We start from the raw sequence: 20,975 nt of genomic DNA, 5'->3' as shown, positions 1-20,975 counted from the left end.
AGACGTGACACGTGATAACGTTTCACTGTACAAACATTATATTATTTGTGTTACGATTTTCTCTAACAGGCCTTCTGTAAACACTGCTAAACACAAAGCACACCTAATACTAGAACTTGACAACAAGAGTTTCAAGTAACGATATGGCGGTTTAATGACAAATACATCAACAGCCAATACAACAGAATTGGCTACACTAACTTCAAATGGTTTAACACAAAAGAACTGCCAACTAAACACTACAAGTCTCTCTAGCTCGTACAGCTACACTTCGTAGCAGACAGTCCTTACTGCCTTGCTGTCCTGGACTCAACTGTCCTTTCTTACACATTGTCTTTCGTCAGTTCACGGACCAAAGGTTTGGAACTCACTCCCCATTGATCTCAGACAGACAACATGCTACACCACTTTTAAGAAGAACATTAAGACCTATCTGTTTAAAACCTGTTTAGATTAATTGTTATATGAACTGTCCAGTTTGTGTTTGTAATGTTGTTAAAGCGCCTTGAGCCTACATTTTGTTTGTTAACAGCGCTTTATAAATAAAAATTATTATTAAGGCTTTCGATCACATGACCTTAACACGGGTCATAATTTCGTGTACTAGCAGTAATGTCCCTTGTTTAACAGCCGTTGACTTGGGTGATGCGCCTTAGTCTCGTGTGTCAGTAGGTCACACACACTTTAACCCTTTCAGTCCGCCACTGGAGTTACAACAATATGTTTATTTACATACAATATAGGATATATCCAATGTCCATGAACATAATACATGCAATATAATCCATACCATCTTGAAATACATTCTAGATATTTATACTTTCTACATGACTATTAACTCTTTTGCTGCATGATTACTTTTCTACATTGCTAACCTCCCTTGTTACATGGTCATATCGCTAAATCCACTAAGTGATGTCACCAAACCTATTACACCGATAGACTTTCAACAACTTGTTACTTGACTTTCAACTAACTTCAACTGACTTGATTTCTAACTGACTGAGCCTATGTGCAGAGCTCAAATCTTGGTACCAGCACCATTTGTAACAAACCTACAAACCTACAAACCTACATGCTGTAGAGCAGTGACGCCCAACCTTGCTCGACTTACGGGCCATTTTATTTCCAACACTCGAGTCGCGGGCCACATCAACAAAAAGAGAAAAAAAAGCTAAATATAATTAACCTGAAACTATTTGATTAGAAACCCGTGGATCTAGCACCCGTAGTTAAACAATCTTTTATTCGCGGCTCAAATCAAGAATGCCGCCATATTTGTTTCATAATACCATTTATATTTTGTTTTTTTTTCGACAGCCAAATTTTCCTTATGAAACAAACATTTTAGCGTATCATCATGTTACACAAAAAAGTAAAGATACAATCACTTTTCCAGGTCGATTCTTAATTCAGAGTCCCATTTCATAAGCACGCAAATGTTACTAAAGGTCATGGTACCAACCCATTACAGAAAAAATGAGGACCCTAACGTAGGTAAAGATACATCTTTCAACCTTATTTTATGGAGGGTTTTTTATTTCTACACTTTGTGCCGATGTTTTGGCGGGCCGGATCTGGCCCGCGGGCCGTATTTTGGGCATCACTGCTGTAGAGTACATCAAAGCATGAGAACAAAAAATATATGGCGGTGTAAAAAGTTCAAAAATGTTCCGGAAAAAGAAGCGATCTTAAATTGGTTTTATATTTTAGTGAAGCTTCTTTGTAGACCTTGGATTGCCTTCTTTTGTCTGATTTCCAATTATAAAGTATGGAGCAGTGCAATACATGCCTTCAGCACTGCCGGCTCATTGATTACCCAGCCCAACGGTATTTGCCCAAATACCTACATTGCCTGCTCATTGATTACCCAGCCCAACGGTATTTGCCCAAATACCCACATTGCCGGCTCATTGATTACCCAGCCCAACGGTATTTGCCCAAATACCCACATTGCCGGCTCATTGATTACCCAGCCCAACGGTATTTGCCCAAATACCCACATTGCCGGCTCATTGATTACCCAGCCCAACGGTATTTGCCCAAATACCCACATTGCCGGCTCATTGATTACCCAGCCCAACGGTATTTGCCCTAATACCCACATTGCCGGCACATTCATTAAACCACTAGATGTGTTCAGCTAAGTCTATGACTATGCGTTCTGACCGTCTGCACATTTCATAACTCCAACTCAACTAGAAGAACAGAGCTAACGTTATTACGACTTCATTTTACTTGGGAATTTATATTTGCTTTAGGATTCACAAAACTCCCAGACGACAAAATTCCCGACTAATAAACTGAAGAGTTCTACAACAAATCAAAACTAGGGCGCATAAGCTTTATTTATAACTATGAACTATATATATATATATATATATATATATATATATATAGTTCGTCCATCGTGGTTCGATGATGACCACTTTGTCATCCATGGGGCTGAGGGCTTTGCACTGGGGTTTTATGCCTCCTCATGTGGCTGGTGAGACCTATGTGAGCCCGGAATGTTCGGCCGCACACTGGGCAGGTTATTTCAGCTTGAGCTAGTGTCATTAGCCTTGCTTTTCTTTTCTGGCGTTTTTTCTTCTGCCAGCGTTGTTCTTTTTTCCTCAGCAACCTGTGCGCCAGTTTTCACAGCGCGACGCCAAGATGCTCTGTCATGTGCCTCTGTCTCCCAGGTGCCTGGGTCTATGCTGAACGCCTTCAGAGAAGCTTTGAGGGTGTCCCTGAAGCACTTTCTTCGCCCACCTTGCGAGCGCTTTCCTTCGCTTAGTTGGCCATACAAGAGTCGTTTAGGGATGCGGTGGTCTTCCATTCTGTAGACGTGACCTGCCCATCGCAGCTGGGACTGCATCAGGATTGTGTGGATGCTTTGCAGACACGCTCTTCGAAGGACTTCTGTATCTGGTATTTTGTCTTGCCATTTATATATTTATAACTATGAACTAATCATTGTTCCAATCTTTATTATAGACAATCTAGCTGCTAACTGTTACTCAGTCCTGTATTGTACATTGTCTGCCTGGGTTTTAATCCTGTCTTCTATAAAGTCTGGTTAATCCTTCATGTAGTATTGCATCTCGAGCATGATTATAAAAAAGCAAAATATAAATATATTCCTCCTTTTATGCTGGGACATTAGCATACAGGAGTAAAAAAAACAATATTAAATTATTATTAGGGAATCAGGAAATGGTCCTAATCGTCTCATCTCCCGAAGCTTACAAGCCAAGTGACAGGCTCGAAGGAAGACTAGATCTCACACTTTATGTGCTGTGATTGTCGTCTTAGTTTTGACAGAGATTAGAACACAATATGGAGGGGAGCCTACCTACGACAAATAGGATTATTGATGTCTTAGGTCACGTGCAGGCTGCCACGTTGAAATGTGGTCTTAGACGAACGCCATTTTATATCCCAGCGTTCTTTTGTTCGGCAATAGAAACACTTAAAAACCAACTTTGTTAATAACATTCAAGATGAATTTCTACTGGACAGTGTCGGTCTTTATTGGCTGTAGCCATCTTGCTGGTAATTTTTTTTTTATTTATTCTCCAAATTAATTGCCTATTATAGCTTTGAAAGGCAGGCAATGTCACTGATTTTAGTTCAAGTTGTTTCAAGTTTTCAAGCATAGCAAAATTTTTAAAAAAGTAAGTTTTTGTTAAACACGAACTCGCTGTCGGCCCCTGTGAGTCAGTCGTACTTACAGATTGCATGACAAACTCACAACTACATCTCCAGCGACACCGTCCGTTAAAAGAACAAAATTAAGATGCTTAATTAGGGGCCTATCTTGTCTAATACATTGAGATTTTTTTAGAAAAAAAGAATTTGTTGGAAAATATTATTATCATTGTATCAGCATCAAAATCAGACTTATGTGCTTCTTGGTCAAGGCGACATTCTTCTGTCGTAGATCTTTATGTTGACGACTTTTGCGTAACAAAAAAAAAGATCTTAAACAAGACGTCTTATTTAACACAAGACGCCTTACTTAACACATGACGCCTTACTTGATAAAAAGAGGGTCTTCAACAAGACGTATTACTTAACACAAAACGTCTTACTTAAGACGTCAGACTTAACACAAGACGTCTTACACAACACAAGGCGTCGTATACGACACACGTCTTATACGACACAAGATGTCCTACTTAACACAAGATGTCCTACTTAACACAAGATGTCCTATTTAACACAAGATGTCCTACTTAACACAAGATGTCCTACTTAACACAAGATGTCCTACTTAACACAAGATGTCCTACTTAACACAAGATGTCCTACTTAACACAAGATGTCCTACTTAAAAGAAGACACTTGTTCAACATAGCTCACAGAAACAGAAGATCTTTACATCATCTGCCCTGTAGAGGGCTTGGTCTGCAAGGGGTAATAAAACCAACTCTCTTATCTAAAATAGTATATTTTTTTAACAATCAGAATCACGTCCGAGTTTCAACAAACAACTTCAATGGAAATACATTTTTTTTTCTTGTGGGAAAAAAATAAATTTAATTGGCATTGCGCCACTCCGGCCCACTCTCCTTGCCGGGTTGTCGAGCTCCAGCATTCAACTTTTGGGAAACGCTGGTCTAGATTTGTACGGAACCAAGACATACACACGTGACTAAAGACAAGATTGCTCCGAATTGGGTGTGATTGTTTTATGGAGTTATCCCCCTCGGTATCAACTCCATAGACATCAATAAATATAGACTGGCCGATAAAAGAGTTTTATGAAACGAAAATTTGTGGCTTGCAATTTTGTGTACTTTGTTATACAGCATTTATGAGCAGTAAAAAAGTTAAGTGTTCACATCTATTTCAGCCACACACCTATATAAGTATTACAATATTTTCACTTGTGCTTTTTTTTAATCTCTAAGACTGAAGTTCATGAAATTTTTCAGAATTCGGAAATCCGTCAACAATAGATGTACATGTTTTCAAGTTACATGAAGTTACTTCCTTTGGCCAGTCTATATTTATTTATGTCTATGGTCAACTCATACAAGAAACAAGATCTCAAATCTAATGGCCTGGATTCAAGGCATTCTCATAGTCTTAGTTTCCTGCTGACTTAATTAACACAAAACTAAATGGTTTAATTTTCATCAGCTCTGTTTTCAAAAAACAGAAGACCTAGTTATATAGAAGCCCAGATATTAAAACTATCTCTATCTAGTTATAAGCCGAACTATTAAAATTGATTATATCTATCTAGTTATAAGCCCAGGTATCAAATCCACTTACCTCTATCTAGTTAGGCTTATAAGCCTAACTATTAAAACTAATTATCTCTATCTAGATTAATGCCTAGCTACTAAAACTAGATATTTAATTTATAACAATAAAATGTAATGGCAACCTTAATGCCACTACTTTTATGCTTAATCACATCGTAATTAATTTATTTTAAATTGTAACTAATGTACTTTTTACTAAAAAGGAAAAAACGCCCATTTGAGAGACCAATGGTCAAAAAAAAAAGAGGCAGAAAGAGCCCAAAATAGAGGCAAAGATAGAGGCAAAAGCTCAGATTCCTAGGATGTAAATAGCTCGAAAACTGACGTCAAAAGCCAAAAAAAAAGAACTATTTATCTCAATCTAGCTCTGTACCCAGCCCTTTAAAATTTATCCTCACTATTTAAAAGATTCCAACTCCTTAAGTAGCAAGACTAGACACTGGTCTCACAAGTAGACGAAACATTCAATATTCTACATTTCTATTAGCGGTACAGAAGTGAATAATCACTCAAATATTCTTAATATTTTTAACGTAGATGACCACCTGGTTGTGTTGTTTGCGCAATGGTCCCGAGTTCCAGCCCTTTGGGATTGCATCCTCTGCCGTCCTGCATAAAATTTGGACTAGGATGTAACAATTATCATTTCTGACCCCAAAAAAAACTCCAAAACTTTTCAAACAAATCAGCTTTTGTTTTCTTACTAATCCTGCTGTTAATTCTACATCATATCTATTGTAAAAAAAAACATTCTATTATTGTGTTGTTGTTTTTTTATTGTTTGTTTTGTTTCGTTTCTTTTCACAGTGTCCCAACTAACTTTTAATGGAACGACTATAGTGAAGGAAAATGTTGGCAAAATGGAACTGAACTGCTCTTTTAAGGTGAAAATAAAATAGTTTTTGTTTCGTTTCGTTTCACCTTTTTTGTAAGTACTAGATTTATATCTCTGTGGGTTGTTTTGTTTTGTTTAACCTTTTTGTAAGTACTAGATTTATATCTCTGTGGATTGTTTCGTAATCTTTTTGTAAGTATTAGATTTATATCTCTGTGGATTGTTTCGTTTTGTTTAACCTTTTTGTAAGTACTAGATTTATATCTCTGTGGATTGTTTCGTTTTGTTTAACCTATTTGTAAGTACTAGATTTATATCTCTGTGGATTGTTTCGTGTTATTTAACCTTTTTATAAGTACTAGATTTATATCTCTGTGGATTGTTTCTTGTTGTTTAACCTTTTTATAAGTACTAGATTTATATCTCTGTGGATTGTTTCGTGTTGTTTAACCTTTTTATAAGTACTAGATTTATATCTCTGTGGATTGTTTCGTGTTGTTTAACCTTTTTATAAGTACTAGATTTATATCTCTGTGGATTGTTTCGTGTTGTTTAACCTTTTTATAAGTACTAGATTTATATCTCTGTGGATTGTTTCGTGTTGTTTAACCTTTTTATAAGTACTAGATTTATATCTCTGTGGATTGTTTCGTGTTGTTTAACCTTTTTATAACTACTAGATTTATATCTCTGTGGATTGTTTCGTGTTGTTTAACCTTTTTATAACTACTAGATTTATATCTCTGTGGATTGTTTCGTGTTGTTTCACCTTTTTATAACTACTAGATTTATATCTCTGTGGGTTGTTTCGTGTTGTTTCACCTTTTTATAACTACTAGATTTATATCTCTGTGGGTTGTTTCGTGTTGTTTCACCTTTTTATAACTACTAGATTTATATCTGTGGTAAAATATTATTTCACTAACAAAATCAGAAACGCTTTTGGACGCCTTCAGGCGAGAGTTTGGCGGAACAGTTCGCTCCGCCTGCCTACAAAAATCAATGTCTACCAGGCGGTGGTTCTTTCAACCCTTCTATATGGTTCTGAGACATGGACACTATATAAAAAAAACTAAGACTTCTTGAGCGCTTTCACCAAAGATGCTTGCGCTCCATCATGGACATACGGTGGCAGGACCGCACTACAAACAGCGATGTCCTTGCGAACGCCGGTATGGACAGTATAGAGGGACTTCTTTGGTCCGACAGCTACGCCGGGCAGGGCACGTATTCCGTATGGGAGAAGAACGTATGCCAAATGAAGTCTTTTTTGTTGAGCTAAAAGGTGGTCGACGTAACAGAGGCGCCCCACGGAAACGCTTCAACGACCAGCTAAGGCGTCAACTTTCCTTGGCTGACATAGAAGAGAGCACCTGGCTGCATGCGGCGTCGGAACGAGACAGCTGGCGGTCACTCACGAAGGCCGCGGGATACACATTTGAGACCAAAAGAAAATCTGCTGCCGAGGACAGACGCAGACGGCGAAAAGAAAATCTAAATCGACCACCTGCGGACAATGGTTATGCTTGCGTTGGATGTGCAAAATATGTAGGTCACAGCTGGGGCTGCGCAGCAACGGGAAATACTGTATTCCTCACTAATCTTCGGACTCGAAGACAAGCCTTTATTATTAAGAACATCATCTCTTAGTCAATGACTAATATCCAACGAGTTAACAAACATCTTATAAGACTAAGACTGCTTTATTGATCCTTTCTAAATTCGATGTGATTACAAGGACTCTTGTCTCCAATAAAAACAATACGACAGAAATGTTCACATAAATAGAACCGACACATTTTCTAGTCACCGAGTAGCGCTACTATAGCCAACTCAAGCTGCACTCACTTAATGTGTCTATGGGACAAAGTTTTGAGGACTCGCAATAGTTACTTAGGCTCTATCTGCTTGATAGGTTATGTAATAAATCTGTTGGCACAGTTGGTAGGTTAGCACTAGCCTAGGAAGCACCAGCCTGTGGAAAAGAAAAACTTTTAAAAGACTTTTAAAAACAAAAATTATAAAAGTAATAATAATAATAATCTTTATTATCCGTAAGGAAATTTGTCTTACAATTTGTGCATTACACCAAACATAAAACATTATAACTATAAGAAACCAAAATGTACATTCACACCAAACTCACTCATAATTTACATGTGACAAAGTTTATACCAGATTGTTCTTATTTAATGATTTGATTGCCAGGGGAACAAAAGAGTGTTTGTGTGTGTTTGTCTTTGCTATCGGTGTCTTGTATCTTTTTTGTGATACTTGTGTGTACTTGTATCAGTTAGTTTGGATCAGTCATGTAATTAAATTTTATCTTATCTTATATAATACAGACGTTACTTCAAAAAAGAAGATGATTACGACCTACGCGTCATGCATTCAGTCATGCATATTAACCAATGACTTAAATTCTGCCAAGTCACTGGTTTTCCTGGCTAGCTCAGGCAACCCATTCCATGCTCTAATAGCACTAGGGAAGAAGGAGTATTTGTACAAATTTGTCCTAGCATATGGGACGAGGGATGTGCCTTTATCTTTGTGTCTTTCAGAGTATTTTATTAAATTTTGTTTTTGTATTTGAAGATTATGGTTCAGTGTTTTATGTATAATTGCTACTTTACTTTTCAGTCATCTCTCCTGAAGGCTTTCTAAATTTAGTGATTTTACTAAAGGTGTTACTGTAGTCAAAGGTGAATATTTGTTATGAATCTCACTGCTCTATTTTATGTATGTTCCAGTTTCTTAATGTTTTCTTGAGTTGAGGGGACCCAAACAGAGGATGCATATTCTATTATTGGCCTAACCAAGGTTAAATAACATTTTAGTTTTATGTTCTTATTTGATTTATAGAAATTTCTTTTAATAAATCCTAATGCTTTGTTTGATTTTTTTGTAGTTTCATCAATATGTGGATTCCATGACAGTTTTTCATTTATTATAACACCTAGGTATTTTGCGTTTTTAGTCTGTGTTACTGGTTTGCCATGAATAAGATAAGTGGAATTAATTTGTTTTAGTTTTTTTGTTACTCTTAACAACTGACATTTTTCTGGGTGAAAAGACATGCTCCAATTTGATTCCCATTTCTGTAATTCATCTAATTCTCTTTGTAAAATTTCTGTATCTTGTGTAGTTTTTATTGTTCTATATATTTTGCAATCGTCTGCAAATAATCTGACTTTTGTTCCTGAACTAATGCAATTTAGTAAAACATTTATGTAAATTAAAAATAGTAGTGGACCCAAGACTGTTCCTTGAGGTACGCCTGAGTTTACTGTTATTGGTGTTGATTTAGAGCCATTTATTATTACAGTTTGTTCTCTCCCTTCCAGAAAATCTTATGCAGTGGACCATTAATGCCGAAATATTTTAATTTTTCAAGAAAACTATGGTGGTGAACTTTGTCAAAAGCTTTAGAAAAATCTAGTAAGATAGCATCTATTTGTTCACTATTATCTAAACCTTTTAAAAAATCAATTAGTCCTATTAGTTGTGTTTCACATGATCTATATTTCCTAAAGCAATGTTGGTATGGAGTAAGGACATTATGTTTGTCTAAGTGGTTTATGATGTTGCTACATATTATGTTTCTAGAATTTTAAATGTATCTCGGACAAGGGAAAGAAATAGTACTTGACCGAAGTGGCGATATAAGCTGTATTATTCCCCTTGCTATTACCAATTTTTTTATGTTGTTTTTTTGTTTAGGGCTATTTCATGCTTTTAGCTTTCTCAATGCTCTATAATCCTTGTCTGGAACAATTGGGAAAATTTGGGAGGGGGGAGGGAGGAGAAAGAAAGGGTTATCTGGGCGAATTTCATCATAAGTGGTTTTTACAAACATTTACAAAAAAAAGGTGGGGAGGGAACTACCTAAATTGGAACTCATGGCTTACGCCTTCTCAGTCCAGTATACTAACCACTCTGCCAGTGAGGGTTCTTATGACATAGAAGATTCTATGCTTATGTATTGTTTGTTTCAAACTTACGTCAAAGCGGGGACCAATAAAGGGGACTAATACAGCTTATTATATTATTTCGGTCAAGTACAATTTCTTTCCCTTGTCCGAGATACCAAACAAAATAATTGATTATAAATTATAAATAGTTAATTAACTAATTGGTCAATTTTTTTTCATTGATTCTTGTGTTGTCGGGAAAAGAAATAATTGTGCGAAATTTGAGCTTGACCTGAGATTGGGTGTCGGAGAAATAACGTGCACAAACTTTTTACCAGACAGACAGAGTGAGTTGTCATAACTTAACATAAGCTTTGTTAATAGGCATTGAAATTTAGGACCAAAAAAATCATGTCCTCTTTGCGCATGGAATGACATTAGTTACAATGACATCTATCGAAGACTTAGCTATACCGCATCCCTAAACGACTCTTGTATGGCCAACTAAGCGAAGGAAAGCGCTCGCAAGGTGGTGAAAGAAAGTGATTCAGGGACACCCTCAAAGCTTCTCTGAAGGCGTTCAGCATAGACCCAGGCACCTGGGAGACAGAGGCACATGACAGAGCATCATGGCGTCGCGCTGTGAAAACTGGCGCACAGGTTGCTGAGGAAAAGAGAACAACGCTGGCAGAAGAAAAACGCCAGAAAAGAAAAGCAAGACAAACGACACTAGCTCCAGCTGGAATAACCTGCCCAGTGTGCGGCCGAACATTCCGGGCTCACATAGGTCTCACCAGCCACATGAGGAGGCATAAAGCCCCAGTGCAAAGCCCTCAGTCCCCTGGATGGCAAAGTGGTCATCATCGAACCACGATGGACGAACTATATATATATATATACGCGAGACAGATCTAATTCAGACAAATATGACATTGTTTCCACGAGTACGCGAAGTTCAGACGCAACCGTTTTGGCGCAGCAGTTTAGTCGCGAGAAGTCCTGGTGATAATTTTACAAAAAGAACTTTTTTACATTTAACGTTTATTTTTCACTATAATTATATAGGAGGATATGTTGGAGGATATATTGGAGGATATATTGGAGGATATCTATTTTTACAATTTCACCCACCCACACCCCAAAAAAATATTTTTAAAGTTTTTTTTTTTCAATTTCTTAAATTAATATCCCGAACTATGCTTTGTCAGGGGAGAGTGTGGTGCCTGTGTGGTAAAGCGCTTGGCTTCCGAAGCCAGGAGTCCAGGATTCGAATCTCGGTGACAATTTGTTTTTTTTAACTTCGGGATTTTTTTAGTGCGTTCCTGAGTCCACCCAACATTATTTGGGGGAGGTAAAGCAATTGGTTGCTATGTTGGTCACATGACATCCTCGCTAACCATCGTTCATAGAAACAGATCATCTGCCCTATAGATCGCAAAGATCTGAAAGAAGTACTTTTTTTTCTATGTTTGGTCTGAGACCACGATATTAAGAATATTACATAATATTACTCTAAATATCCACACACATTGTATATGTCAAGAAGTAAAGAAAATGAGAAACACTAACAATATAGGGAGGCTCGTGACAACGCAGACCCACTCGTGACCTCCATATTTTGCCAAACTCGACGCAGACAAAGCTGCTGGGGTGTCTATTTTAGTTATCTTTTCGCCATTTGTGTCTGTCTTTTATGTTGAACCAGCTCAGAGTAATTAGATTCTAATATATGATAGTTTCTTTTAAAGCAATGGTTCCCAAACTTTGTTGTCTCGTAGACCCATTGGAAGTTTTCGTAGACCCCTGGGGGTCTATATCGACCACCTTGGGAATCACTGTTTTAAAGTCATACTAATCTTGTAAATTTTTGTTTTCAGAAAACGGAAAAGTTTGCTTACCCAATAGAACGTCTGGTCATTATGAAAGGTAATGACATGTCATAAAGAAAACTTAATGTCACAGTCCATTTCTAAAATTTGTAGCAGTAATAAAGAGTGGGTATTGACGAATATTACTAAAAAATTATCGATTGCATTTGCCTGGCATAAAAGAGGAAAAAAAACTGCTGATGGAAAGAGACGCAGAGACGTGATTACTGCGTGGCGAGCAGTGGCGTAGCTAAGAATTTGGGAGCTCGTGGGGCTTGGTCTCTTTAGGGGCCCCTTGCATTTTGACATTCGACATTATGATAGGAGATAATGGCGTAATATTTAATATAAAACAAATTTCGGACATTCATTTGTCCCCCCCCCACACACCGGGAGGATTTTCACATTTTTGACCACCCCCCCCTTTACCCTAGCTACGCCACTAGTGCCGAGAACAGTCGATTTGAAATTCATCGATATTTATATATAGCCTTTTTTATAGCTTTTATTTTTGCTATAGCGCTATTTTCATGCTTATAGCATGCTCAGAGCGCTTTGGTCCAATCTTGTGTTTTTTCCGTGCTACCTTTAGGCGCTCAGTAAACACAAAACTCTGCTCGAGTCGGGTGTCAAACCTCGACAAGCCAAGCCAAGTTCAAGCGTACTTAACCTCTCGACCACGCTTCCTACACTATAGATTTATTTAAATCTTTTGTATAGCACATTTTTCAAGGTTTAGCATGCTCAGTGCGCAATGGCCTAATCTCTTTTGTGGTCCAGTGGGAAGAGGGAGTATCTTGGAGGAGATTTCCAGTGCTGCCTTTAGATCACAAGGTCTGACATAGGTACTGATGATATACGATGTTGGGCTATAGCTCCTTTCTAAGGTCAAGGGTCGAACTTGCTCCCTTTTATGACCCTTGACCTTATGGCAGGTTTTTACTGAGAGGCTGGCTCTTTACTTAACCTTCTGTTCGGAGGTTTCCATCAGCAAGATGATCATTTAATCACATCCGTTTGTTGAGCCTCGCTTGGGTTCCACCATCGCAGAAAGGGCGGAAGCTGAAAACACAAGAGATTCATCCGTGCTCCTATCTTGTACCGCCACTAACCGTGAAAGAGACGCCGAGCGGCTCTAGAAGAAACGGCGTGGTTGATTGTGCATTGCTAGAACGTGACACCACTGGAGGATATGTTTCTTTTCCCGTTCGCTTTTCTCCCCTAAGAGACATTTCCATGACGGCGCCACACAGAGGGCGGGAAAGCGTCTTGGGGGCGTGGTTGCTCCAGACACTCCAGTCAAACTAAACCGTTGTCGGAAAATTATTTTAACACACATTTTACACAAGTCGAAACAAAATTATTAACCTTTTTTTTTTAAAAAATATTTGTGGCTTTTAATTTACATGTAGATAGATAAATAAAAAGTTAAAGTTTCCCTTTCAGACCTTGCGATCTATGAGACTGATGATGTAAAGGTCATCTGTTCCTGTTGCCCATGGTCAACGAGGTTGTCATTTGACCAGCACAGCGACCAACCACCTTTACTTATGTCTAACTAATGTCAAGTAGGCTACCCATTAGTGCTTAGGGGACTCAGAGGTGCCCTAAAGATCCCAAAATTAAAAACACCCGTCTTCACCAGGATTTGATCACGGAACCCCTCGGTTTGGAAGCCAAGCGCTTTAGCACTCAGCCACCGCGCTTCTAGTATACTTATTTACAAGCACTATTAAAATTATGAGATGTCGAACAAACATTTTTCACCTCACTTCAAAACTACAGTCTGCTTACGTCATACTGTCGCTCTTCTCAGACTTCCACTCCTATTTCAACTGATCATGTATTCAGCCCCTATGTAAACTCATCTGTGGTAGTCTTACTCAATGTTACATCAGATGACATCAGCCAATACACACACCAATACACACTGTATTACAGGTACCTTTAGTTTCTGTGAACTAATTTATTTTACTATCTGTTTTAACAGGGACATATTTTGATTTAGCTTCTTTGACTTTAGACTCGAGTGCCAAAAGCGAAAAAAAGGACTGGTACATTGTAGCGAATGGACATTTTGATGACACTTTGGAAAACGCTGACTTAAATATAGAAATTGAATATCCCACAAAGGCGCACGCTGGGACAAATTACACCTGCGTGGCTTATGGGAAAAATGAGAGTGACATGGAAGTTTCTTTATTGGGTCCAGCTTTGCGGGTGGTCATTGAGACTCCTTCCATCAATGACGTATCTTTGTTTGTTGCTTCGAAGATTCGTGAGTTGGCGGATGGATTACAGAGAGGCAAGCAAGATGTGCATAATTTCACGCAAGTGCAGGTTGAAATGATGCACGAGATGAATAGGCTGTCAACTAACATTAAACATGTTGATAGCGAGAAAGAATTAGAGATGAAGAAAGTCAACCAGGGACTGGACGAAATCAAGCAGCAAATAAACACTCTGGGTAGTAATATTACAATTAATGGACAAGTGAATGGACTATATATAACGAAAGTCATCCAGGATCAGGACAAAATCAAGAAAGATATAGACAACATGTCTATTAATATTACAAGTAATGAAGAACAGATCAAAAATATCACGCAGAAACAGGACAAGCTCCAGCAAGATATAGACAGCCTAACTAGCAGCATTGAAAATTTTGACAAAGAGAAGGAACAAGATATCAAGAGTGTTAGGCAGGAACAGGCTCAACTCAAGCAAGAAATACACAGCCTGGCTATTAATGTTACAAGTAATGAACAAGAGAATGAAGAACAGATCAAAAAGATCGTGCAGAAACAGGACGGACTGCAGCAAGAAATTCACAGCCAGACTAGCAGCATTGAAAAAGTTGACAAACAGAAGGAACAAGGTATAAAGAGTGTCAGTCAGAAACAGGACGAACTCAAACAAGTTGTAGACAAACTGGCCAAGAGCGTTGAAACCCTTGAAAACGGCAATAAACAATATAAAGCCAGTGACACACAGGCGTTGGCTAACCTCGATCAGAAGACGAGCACGCTAGCTAGCAGCATTGTAACTGTTGACAAAGCGACTAAACAAGCGCAGTCTCAGATACTAGAAATTAAAAATTCACTTCTGCAAAGCAGTCGCACCTATAACGGCCCTTACATTGAAAGGGGATATTACTCCTGCGGCGCCTATTCCAAAAACTTCCCAACCAAGACAGATGACGTCAGAACGGAAGAAGTGCAAGTAAGCTTCAAAACCGCGTTCAAGAATATGCCCTTAGTATTCCAAACAGTCCTGTTCCAGGATATCAACTCCAACAAAAATGTCCGATTTACCGTAGGCACTGACAAAGAATCCAAAACCGGCTTCACGGGGATGTGCTTTACATGGTCCGATTCTATCATTAACCAGCTTGATGTCGAATGGATAGCAATTGATGTCCCCTTCACATCGCGTGAATAGCCCTTTCATTGGCATATACCCAGGGAACCAACTGAGACCACTCAAATAAATAAAATACAGGTAAACAAAATATATAAATGAAATAAATAAACAAAATTAAAGGATGAAATAAAATATTTAACACAAAATATTCCTTGTTTTATTCTGTTGTTTTTTTAATGGAACATCTTCATATGTAAAATATGTCTGTTGTCTATTCAATTAGTTGTTTTTTTTATTATGAATTTAGATGTAAATAGATGTCTAATACGAAACCGATTCGTTTTTTATTTATTTATTTTATTTTTATAGAACCCGGACTTTGGAAATTCGGGGCTAAAAGCTATGTGGCCATGTGATGACTGTATTTGTATATAGTATTGTAAATAGCACGCTAAAAGCTATGTGGCCATGTGATGACTGTATTTGTATATAGTATCGTAAATAGCACGCTAAAAGCTATGTGGCCATGTGATGACTGTATTTGTATATAGTATTGTAAATAGCACTTGATGGAATCTTGGTTGTAAGATATTACGAATACGAATTCTAGGTTTATTTATTACTTTTACATTTGGTCCATTAGTTACAGTAGAGTGACGTCCCTTGAGAGATTGTTATTGCTGTCAGAAGCCTGAGTATTGAGACTTATAGTTGAAGTACAGACTGTACGGTATAAGTCAGTTTTATAGTTATATATTTAATAGTTCAACATTTGATGCCGTTATTTACAGTTTATTCTGATTACTTTTATTAAATATATATTTTGCTCTTAGTTTTAATTAATCCCTGGTGTTTCTAGGATTTATTGCAATACATACTTTTATGTGACCATGTCAAACCCATGCCAGGAGTGCACAACAGGCCATTTTATTACGAATTGAGCGGCACAATAATCTTACTGATGCGCCCCTGGGTCATTTGCGACATTCCTGTATATTTGTGAATCTTGGACTGAAGAAATAGAGAGTAGGAGCCTACTCATGGAGTCGAGATTTTATAGAACTAGGATAGGTACATTTTGTCTATGGAGGGCTACATTAATTTTTTTTTTCTTGTTTGGTATGGGATCCCACATATATTTTCAGCTTTGGATGAGATATTTGGTCAGATATTTCTGAATTGATAGTGCATAAGGTGGCTGTCACAACGAGCTCACTGTAATTGACAAGAAAACTGACGGCGCCAAAAAAAATGATTTTCCAGATATTGCATTCTTTCAGTCATATATCGAGGTAAAAAGTTCCCCTTTCAGACCTTGTGGTCAAAAGAGCAGATGATGTAAAGGCCATCTGTTTCTGCGGCCTACGGTTAACGAGGGTGACATGTGACCAGCACAACGACCAACCACCCAACTAATGTCAGGTACCCATTAGAGCTGGGTGGACTCAGAGGCGCCCAAAGATCCCAAAAATAAAAATCCCAGTCCTCACTAGAATTCGAACCCGGGACCCCCGTTTCAAAAGCCAAACGCTTTACCGCCACCGCGCCTCCACACACACACACACGCATATCGAGATATAATCTCCCTTAAATGACGTCATTTTTATTTCTGTCTGCCTTGGAAATGAAAATTGTTGTACAAATTTCAATCATGTTCTGCTAATACAGTCCAGCTCATTTCTACATATGACGGTGTGCAAAATGTCCATGTGGGTCTTTTTCAACCCATAGACATAAATAAATATAGACTGGCCGAAGGAAGTAACTTCATGTATCTTGAAAACATGTATATCTATTGTATTCGGATTTCCGAATTATGAAAAATTGCATGATCTTCAGTCTTAGAGATTTTAAAAAAACACTAGTGAAAATAATGTAATGCTTATATAGGTTATGGCTGAAATAGATATGAATACTTAACTTTTATACTGCTCATAAATGCTGTATAATAAAGTACACAAAATTGCAAGTCACAAATTTTCGTTTCATAAAACTCTTTAATCGGCCAGTCTATATTTATTTATGTCTATGTTTCAACCATATTCAGGTGAGTGCGGGAATTCCCACAGATAGCTGGTAAAGTTTGTCCAATACGCAAACTCGTAGACGGCCCCTGTGGGTCAGTCGTACTCACAAATTACTTGACACGCAAACTTACAAAGGAATGACATCTCTATAATTCTGTCTACTACATCTGCAACGACAAGTTTCGTTCAAAGAAGCCTTAATGACGGCGTTCAATTATTAACATTTGTTCTTGAATAGATCCTGGGCCGGCCTTAGGCATAGGCAAACTAGGTAGCCGAAGGCCTCCGATTGGCTGAAGCCTCGCAAGACTCCCAAACAATTTTTTTAGATACAAAAATAGCGCCATATGTTCTCAATGTCATTGTTGGAGTACACAGGATCTTTAATTAATTTCGTAATTTTAGTTTTTATTGGTCCCCGAAAGGGGAAAAGACGCTATCAGTTTTGTGTGGATTGTCTGTCCGTCCGTCCCGTTTACTTAGACTTAGACTTAGGTCCTCCCGCGCCGTTCGGCGCATTGGGCGGCAAGCTGTCTCCATAATGATCTGTCACTGGCAATGTCTGAAGCCTCCTCCCACCTGGTGTCCACTGTTCTGAGGTCCTCCATGAAGGTGTGTCGCCAGGTAATACGAGGACGTCCCTGTTTGCGCTTTCCTCGTTTTGGCTTCCATGTTATCGCAACTCTTGGTGTGCGTAATTCATTTTGACGTAGAACATGTCCCGCAAACCTCATGCGACGCTCAGTCACAACCTCACCAAGTGTTCGACTTCCAGTTCGGCATAGGATTTCCCTGTTTGAGATCCGGTCTGTGTAACTGACTCCCAAAATCCGTCTCAGCCATCTCTGTTGATCAACACAATCGTCATTCCAACTGCTACATATGCATGTGAGACGTGGAAGACCGTCCCGTTTAGATCTTGTAAACTAGAAAAGATTGTGAAAATCCGACATCATAATATTTTAGACCATTCAAAGTTCTGATGCAACGGCTACTTTTTACTTTTCTGAAAGCGAAAAATCTAATTTTTTAAATCACTTATGCAAACAGTTTCTTCATAAAAAATACACCACTTTTACAACTATTTACTATTAATAGTAACAAACACGAGAGGCTTCTTAGTAGAGGAGATACTAATGTACCATATTTTTTACACATTTATGCAAACGGTTATTAGAATTTTTGTCCAAAAAAAAATTTTTTTCACATTTGTATTGTTAAGTTATGAAAGTTCTGTCATATTAACTACTACATTTACACATCTATTACGTACTAGTCTATGACAACCTAAACCAAAGATTGGAAGACATTCTTCACTTGGATATTTCCGACTGGGTTACTTTAACAAGCAAACAAACTCAGTACTCAGTTCCCAATCACAGATAAATCCATACTAATCCTGGAACAGCTTTGTGAAATATCCACAAACGAGGAACTGAGACCAATGTCTGAACAAAAAACAAAGTTCTCCCCTTTGAGACCGTATGGTCTTTAGGACAGATGATGTTTATTGAACTCATTAATAGCGAAGTACTACTACTTGACTACTGCAACGCCGTGCTAGCAGGTATACCTGATGACAAAATAGCCAAGCTGCAACGTATACATAACCTTTAACTTTTCACTACCCGGTCTATCACTATTTCTCTAGATGCGTTTAACTTTTCACTACCCGGTCTATCACTGTTTCTCTAAAGACATTTAACTATTCACTACCCGGTCTATCACTGTTTCTCTAAAGACATTTAACTATTCACTACCCGGTCTATCACTATTTCTCTAGATGCGTTTAACTTTTCACTACCCTGTCTATCACTGTTTCTCTAGAGACATTTAACTATTCACTACCCGGTCTATCACTGTTTCTCTAGAGACATTTAACTTTTCACTACCTGGTCTATCACTGTTTCTCTAGATGCCTTTAACTATTCACTACCCAGTCTATCACTGTTTCTCTAGAGACATTTAACTATTCACTACCCAGTCTATCACTGTTTCTCTATAGACATTTAACTATTCACTACCCAGTCTATCACTGTTTCTCTAGAGACATTTAACTATTCACTACCCAGTCTATCACTGTTTCTCTAGAGACATTTAACTATTCACTACCCGGTCTATCACTGTTTCTCTAGAGACATATAACTATTCACTACCCAGTCTATCACTGTTTCTCTAGAGACATATAACTATTTACTACCCAGTCTATCACTGTTTCTCTAGAGACATTTAACTATTCACTACCCAGTCTATCACTGTTTCTCTAGAGACATTTAACTATTCACTACCCGGTCTATCACTGTTTCTCTAGAGACATATAACTATTTACTACCCAGTCTATCACTGTTTCTCTAGAGACATATAACTATTTACTACCCAGTCTATCACTGTTTCTCTAGAGACATATAACTATTCACTACCCGGTCTATCACTGTTTCTCTAGAGACATATAACTATTCACTACCCGGTCTATCACTGTTTCTCTAGAGACATATAACTATTCACTACCCGGTCTATCACTGTTTCTCTAGAGACATTTAACTATTCACTACCCGGTCTATCACTGTTTCTCTAGAGACATTTAACTTTTCTCTACCTGGTCTATCACTGTTTCTCTAGATGCCTTTAACTATTCACTACCCAGTCTATCACTGTTTCTTTAGAGACATTTAACTATTCACTACCCGATCTATCACTGTTTCTCTAGAGACATTTAACTATTCACTACTCGGTCTATCACTGTTTCTCTAGAGACATTTAACTATTGACTACCCGGTCTATCACTATTTCTCTAGAGACATTTAACTTTTCACTACCTGGTCTATCACTGTTTCTCTAGATGCCTTTAACTTTTCACTACCCAGTCTATCACTGTTTCTCTAGAGACATTTAACTATTCACTACCCAGTCTATCACTGTTTCTCTAGAGACATTTAACTATTCACTACCCAGTCTATCACTGTTTCTCTAGAGACATTTAACTATTCACTACCCAGTCTATCACTGTTTCTCTAGAGACATTTAACTATTCACTACCCGGTCTATCACTGTTTCTCTAGAGACATATAACTATTCACTACCCGGTCTATCACTGTTTCTCTAGAGACATATAACTATTCACTACCCGGTCTATCACTGTTTCTCTAGAGACATATAACTATTCACTACCCGGTCTATCACTGTTTCTCTAGAGACATATAACTATTCACTACCCGGTCTATCACTGTTTCTCTAGAGACATTTAACTATTTACTACCCGGTCTATCACTGTTTCTCTAGAGACATTTAACTATTCACTACCCAGTCTATCACTGTTTCTTTAGAGACATTTAACTATTCACTACCCGGTCTATCACTATTTCTCTAGAGACATTTAACTATTCACTACCCGGTCTATCACTGTATCTCTAGATGCCTTTAACTATTCACTACTTGGCATATCACTATTTCTCTATATTTGAGACTTAGAGATTTTTATACATGAAGGCCATCCCGTAAAAAGCTATTTTATTTGGCGTACTCAGAGTAACGAATAGAGGAATTGTTGATTTGTGCAATGTTTAGCACCTCAGAATCACATTTTGCTCAGCTGTTCCCTTAGAAGTGTTGATTTGTGCAATGTTTAGCACCTCAGAATCACATTTTGCTCAGCTGTTCCCTTAGAAGTGGTGATTTGTGCAATGTTTAGCACCTCAGAATCACATTTTGCTCAG

General features: G+C 38.0%; 1 protein-coding gene across 1 annotated transcript; it reads left to right on the top strand.

The window, feature by feature from the left end:
* Positions 1-3,379: 3,379 nt before the first annotated feature.
* LOC129926899 (uncharacterized) lies at positions 3,380-15,443 on the top strand. Its single transcript, XM_056033400.1, has 4 exons — positions 3,380-3,537; positions 6,066-6,142; positions 11,882-11,930; positions 13,863-15,443. The coding sequence occupies exons 1-4, from the start codon at positions 3,486-3,488 to the stop codon at positions 15,311-15,313; spliced, it is 1,629 nt and encodes a 542-aa protein (XP_055889375.1). The 5' UTR covers positions 3,380-3,485; the 3' UTR covers positions 15,314-15,443.
* The last annotated feature ends 5,532 nt before the right edge of the window (positions 15,444-20,975 follow it).

This window comes from Biomphalaria glabrata, chromosome 6 (assembly GCF_947242115.1).
Source record: "Biomphalaria glabrata chromosome 6, xgBioGlab47.1, whole genome shotgun sequence".
NCBI classification, from domain to species: Eukaryota; Metazoa; Mollusca; class Gastropoda; family Planorbidae; genus Biomphalaria; species Biomphalaria glabrata.
The sequence above is the reverse complement of the archived record's forward strand: the minus strand, read 5'-3'. Positions and strand labels throughout refer to the sequence as shown.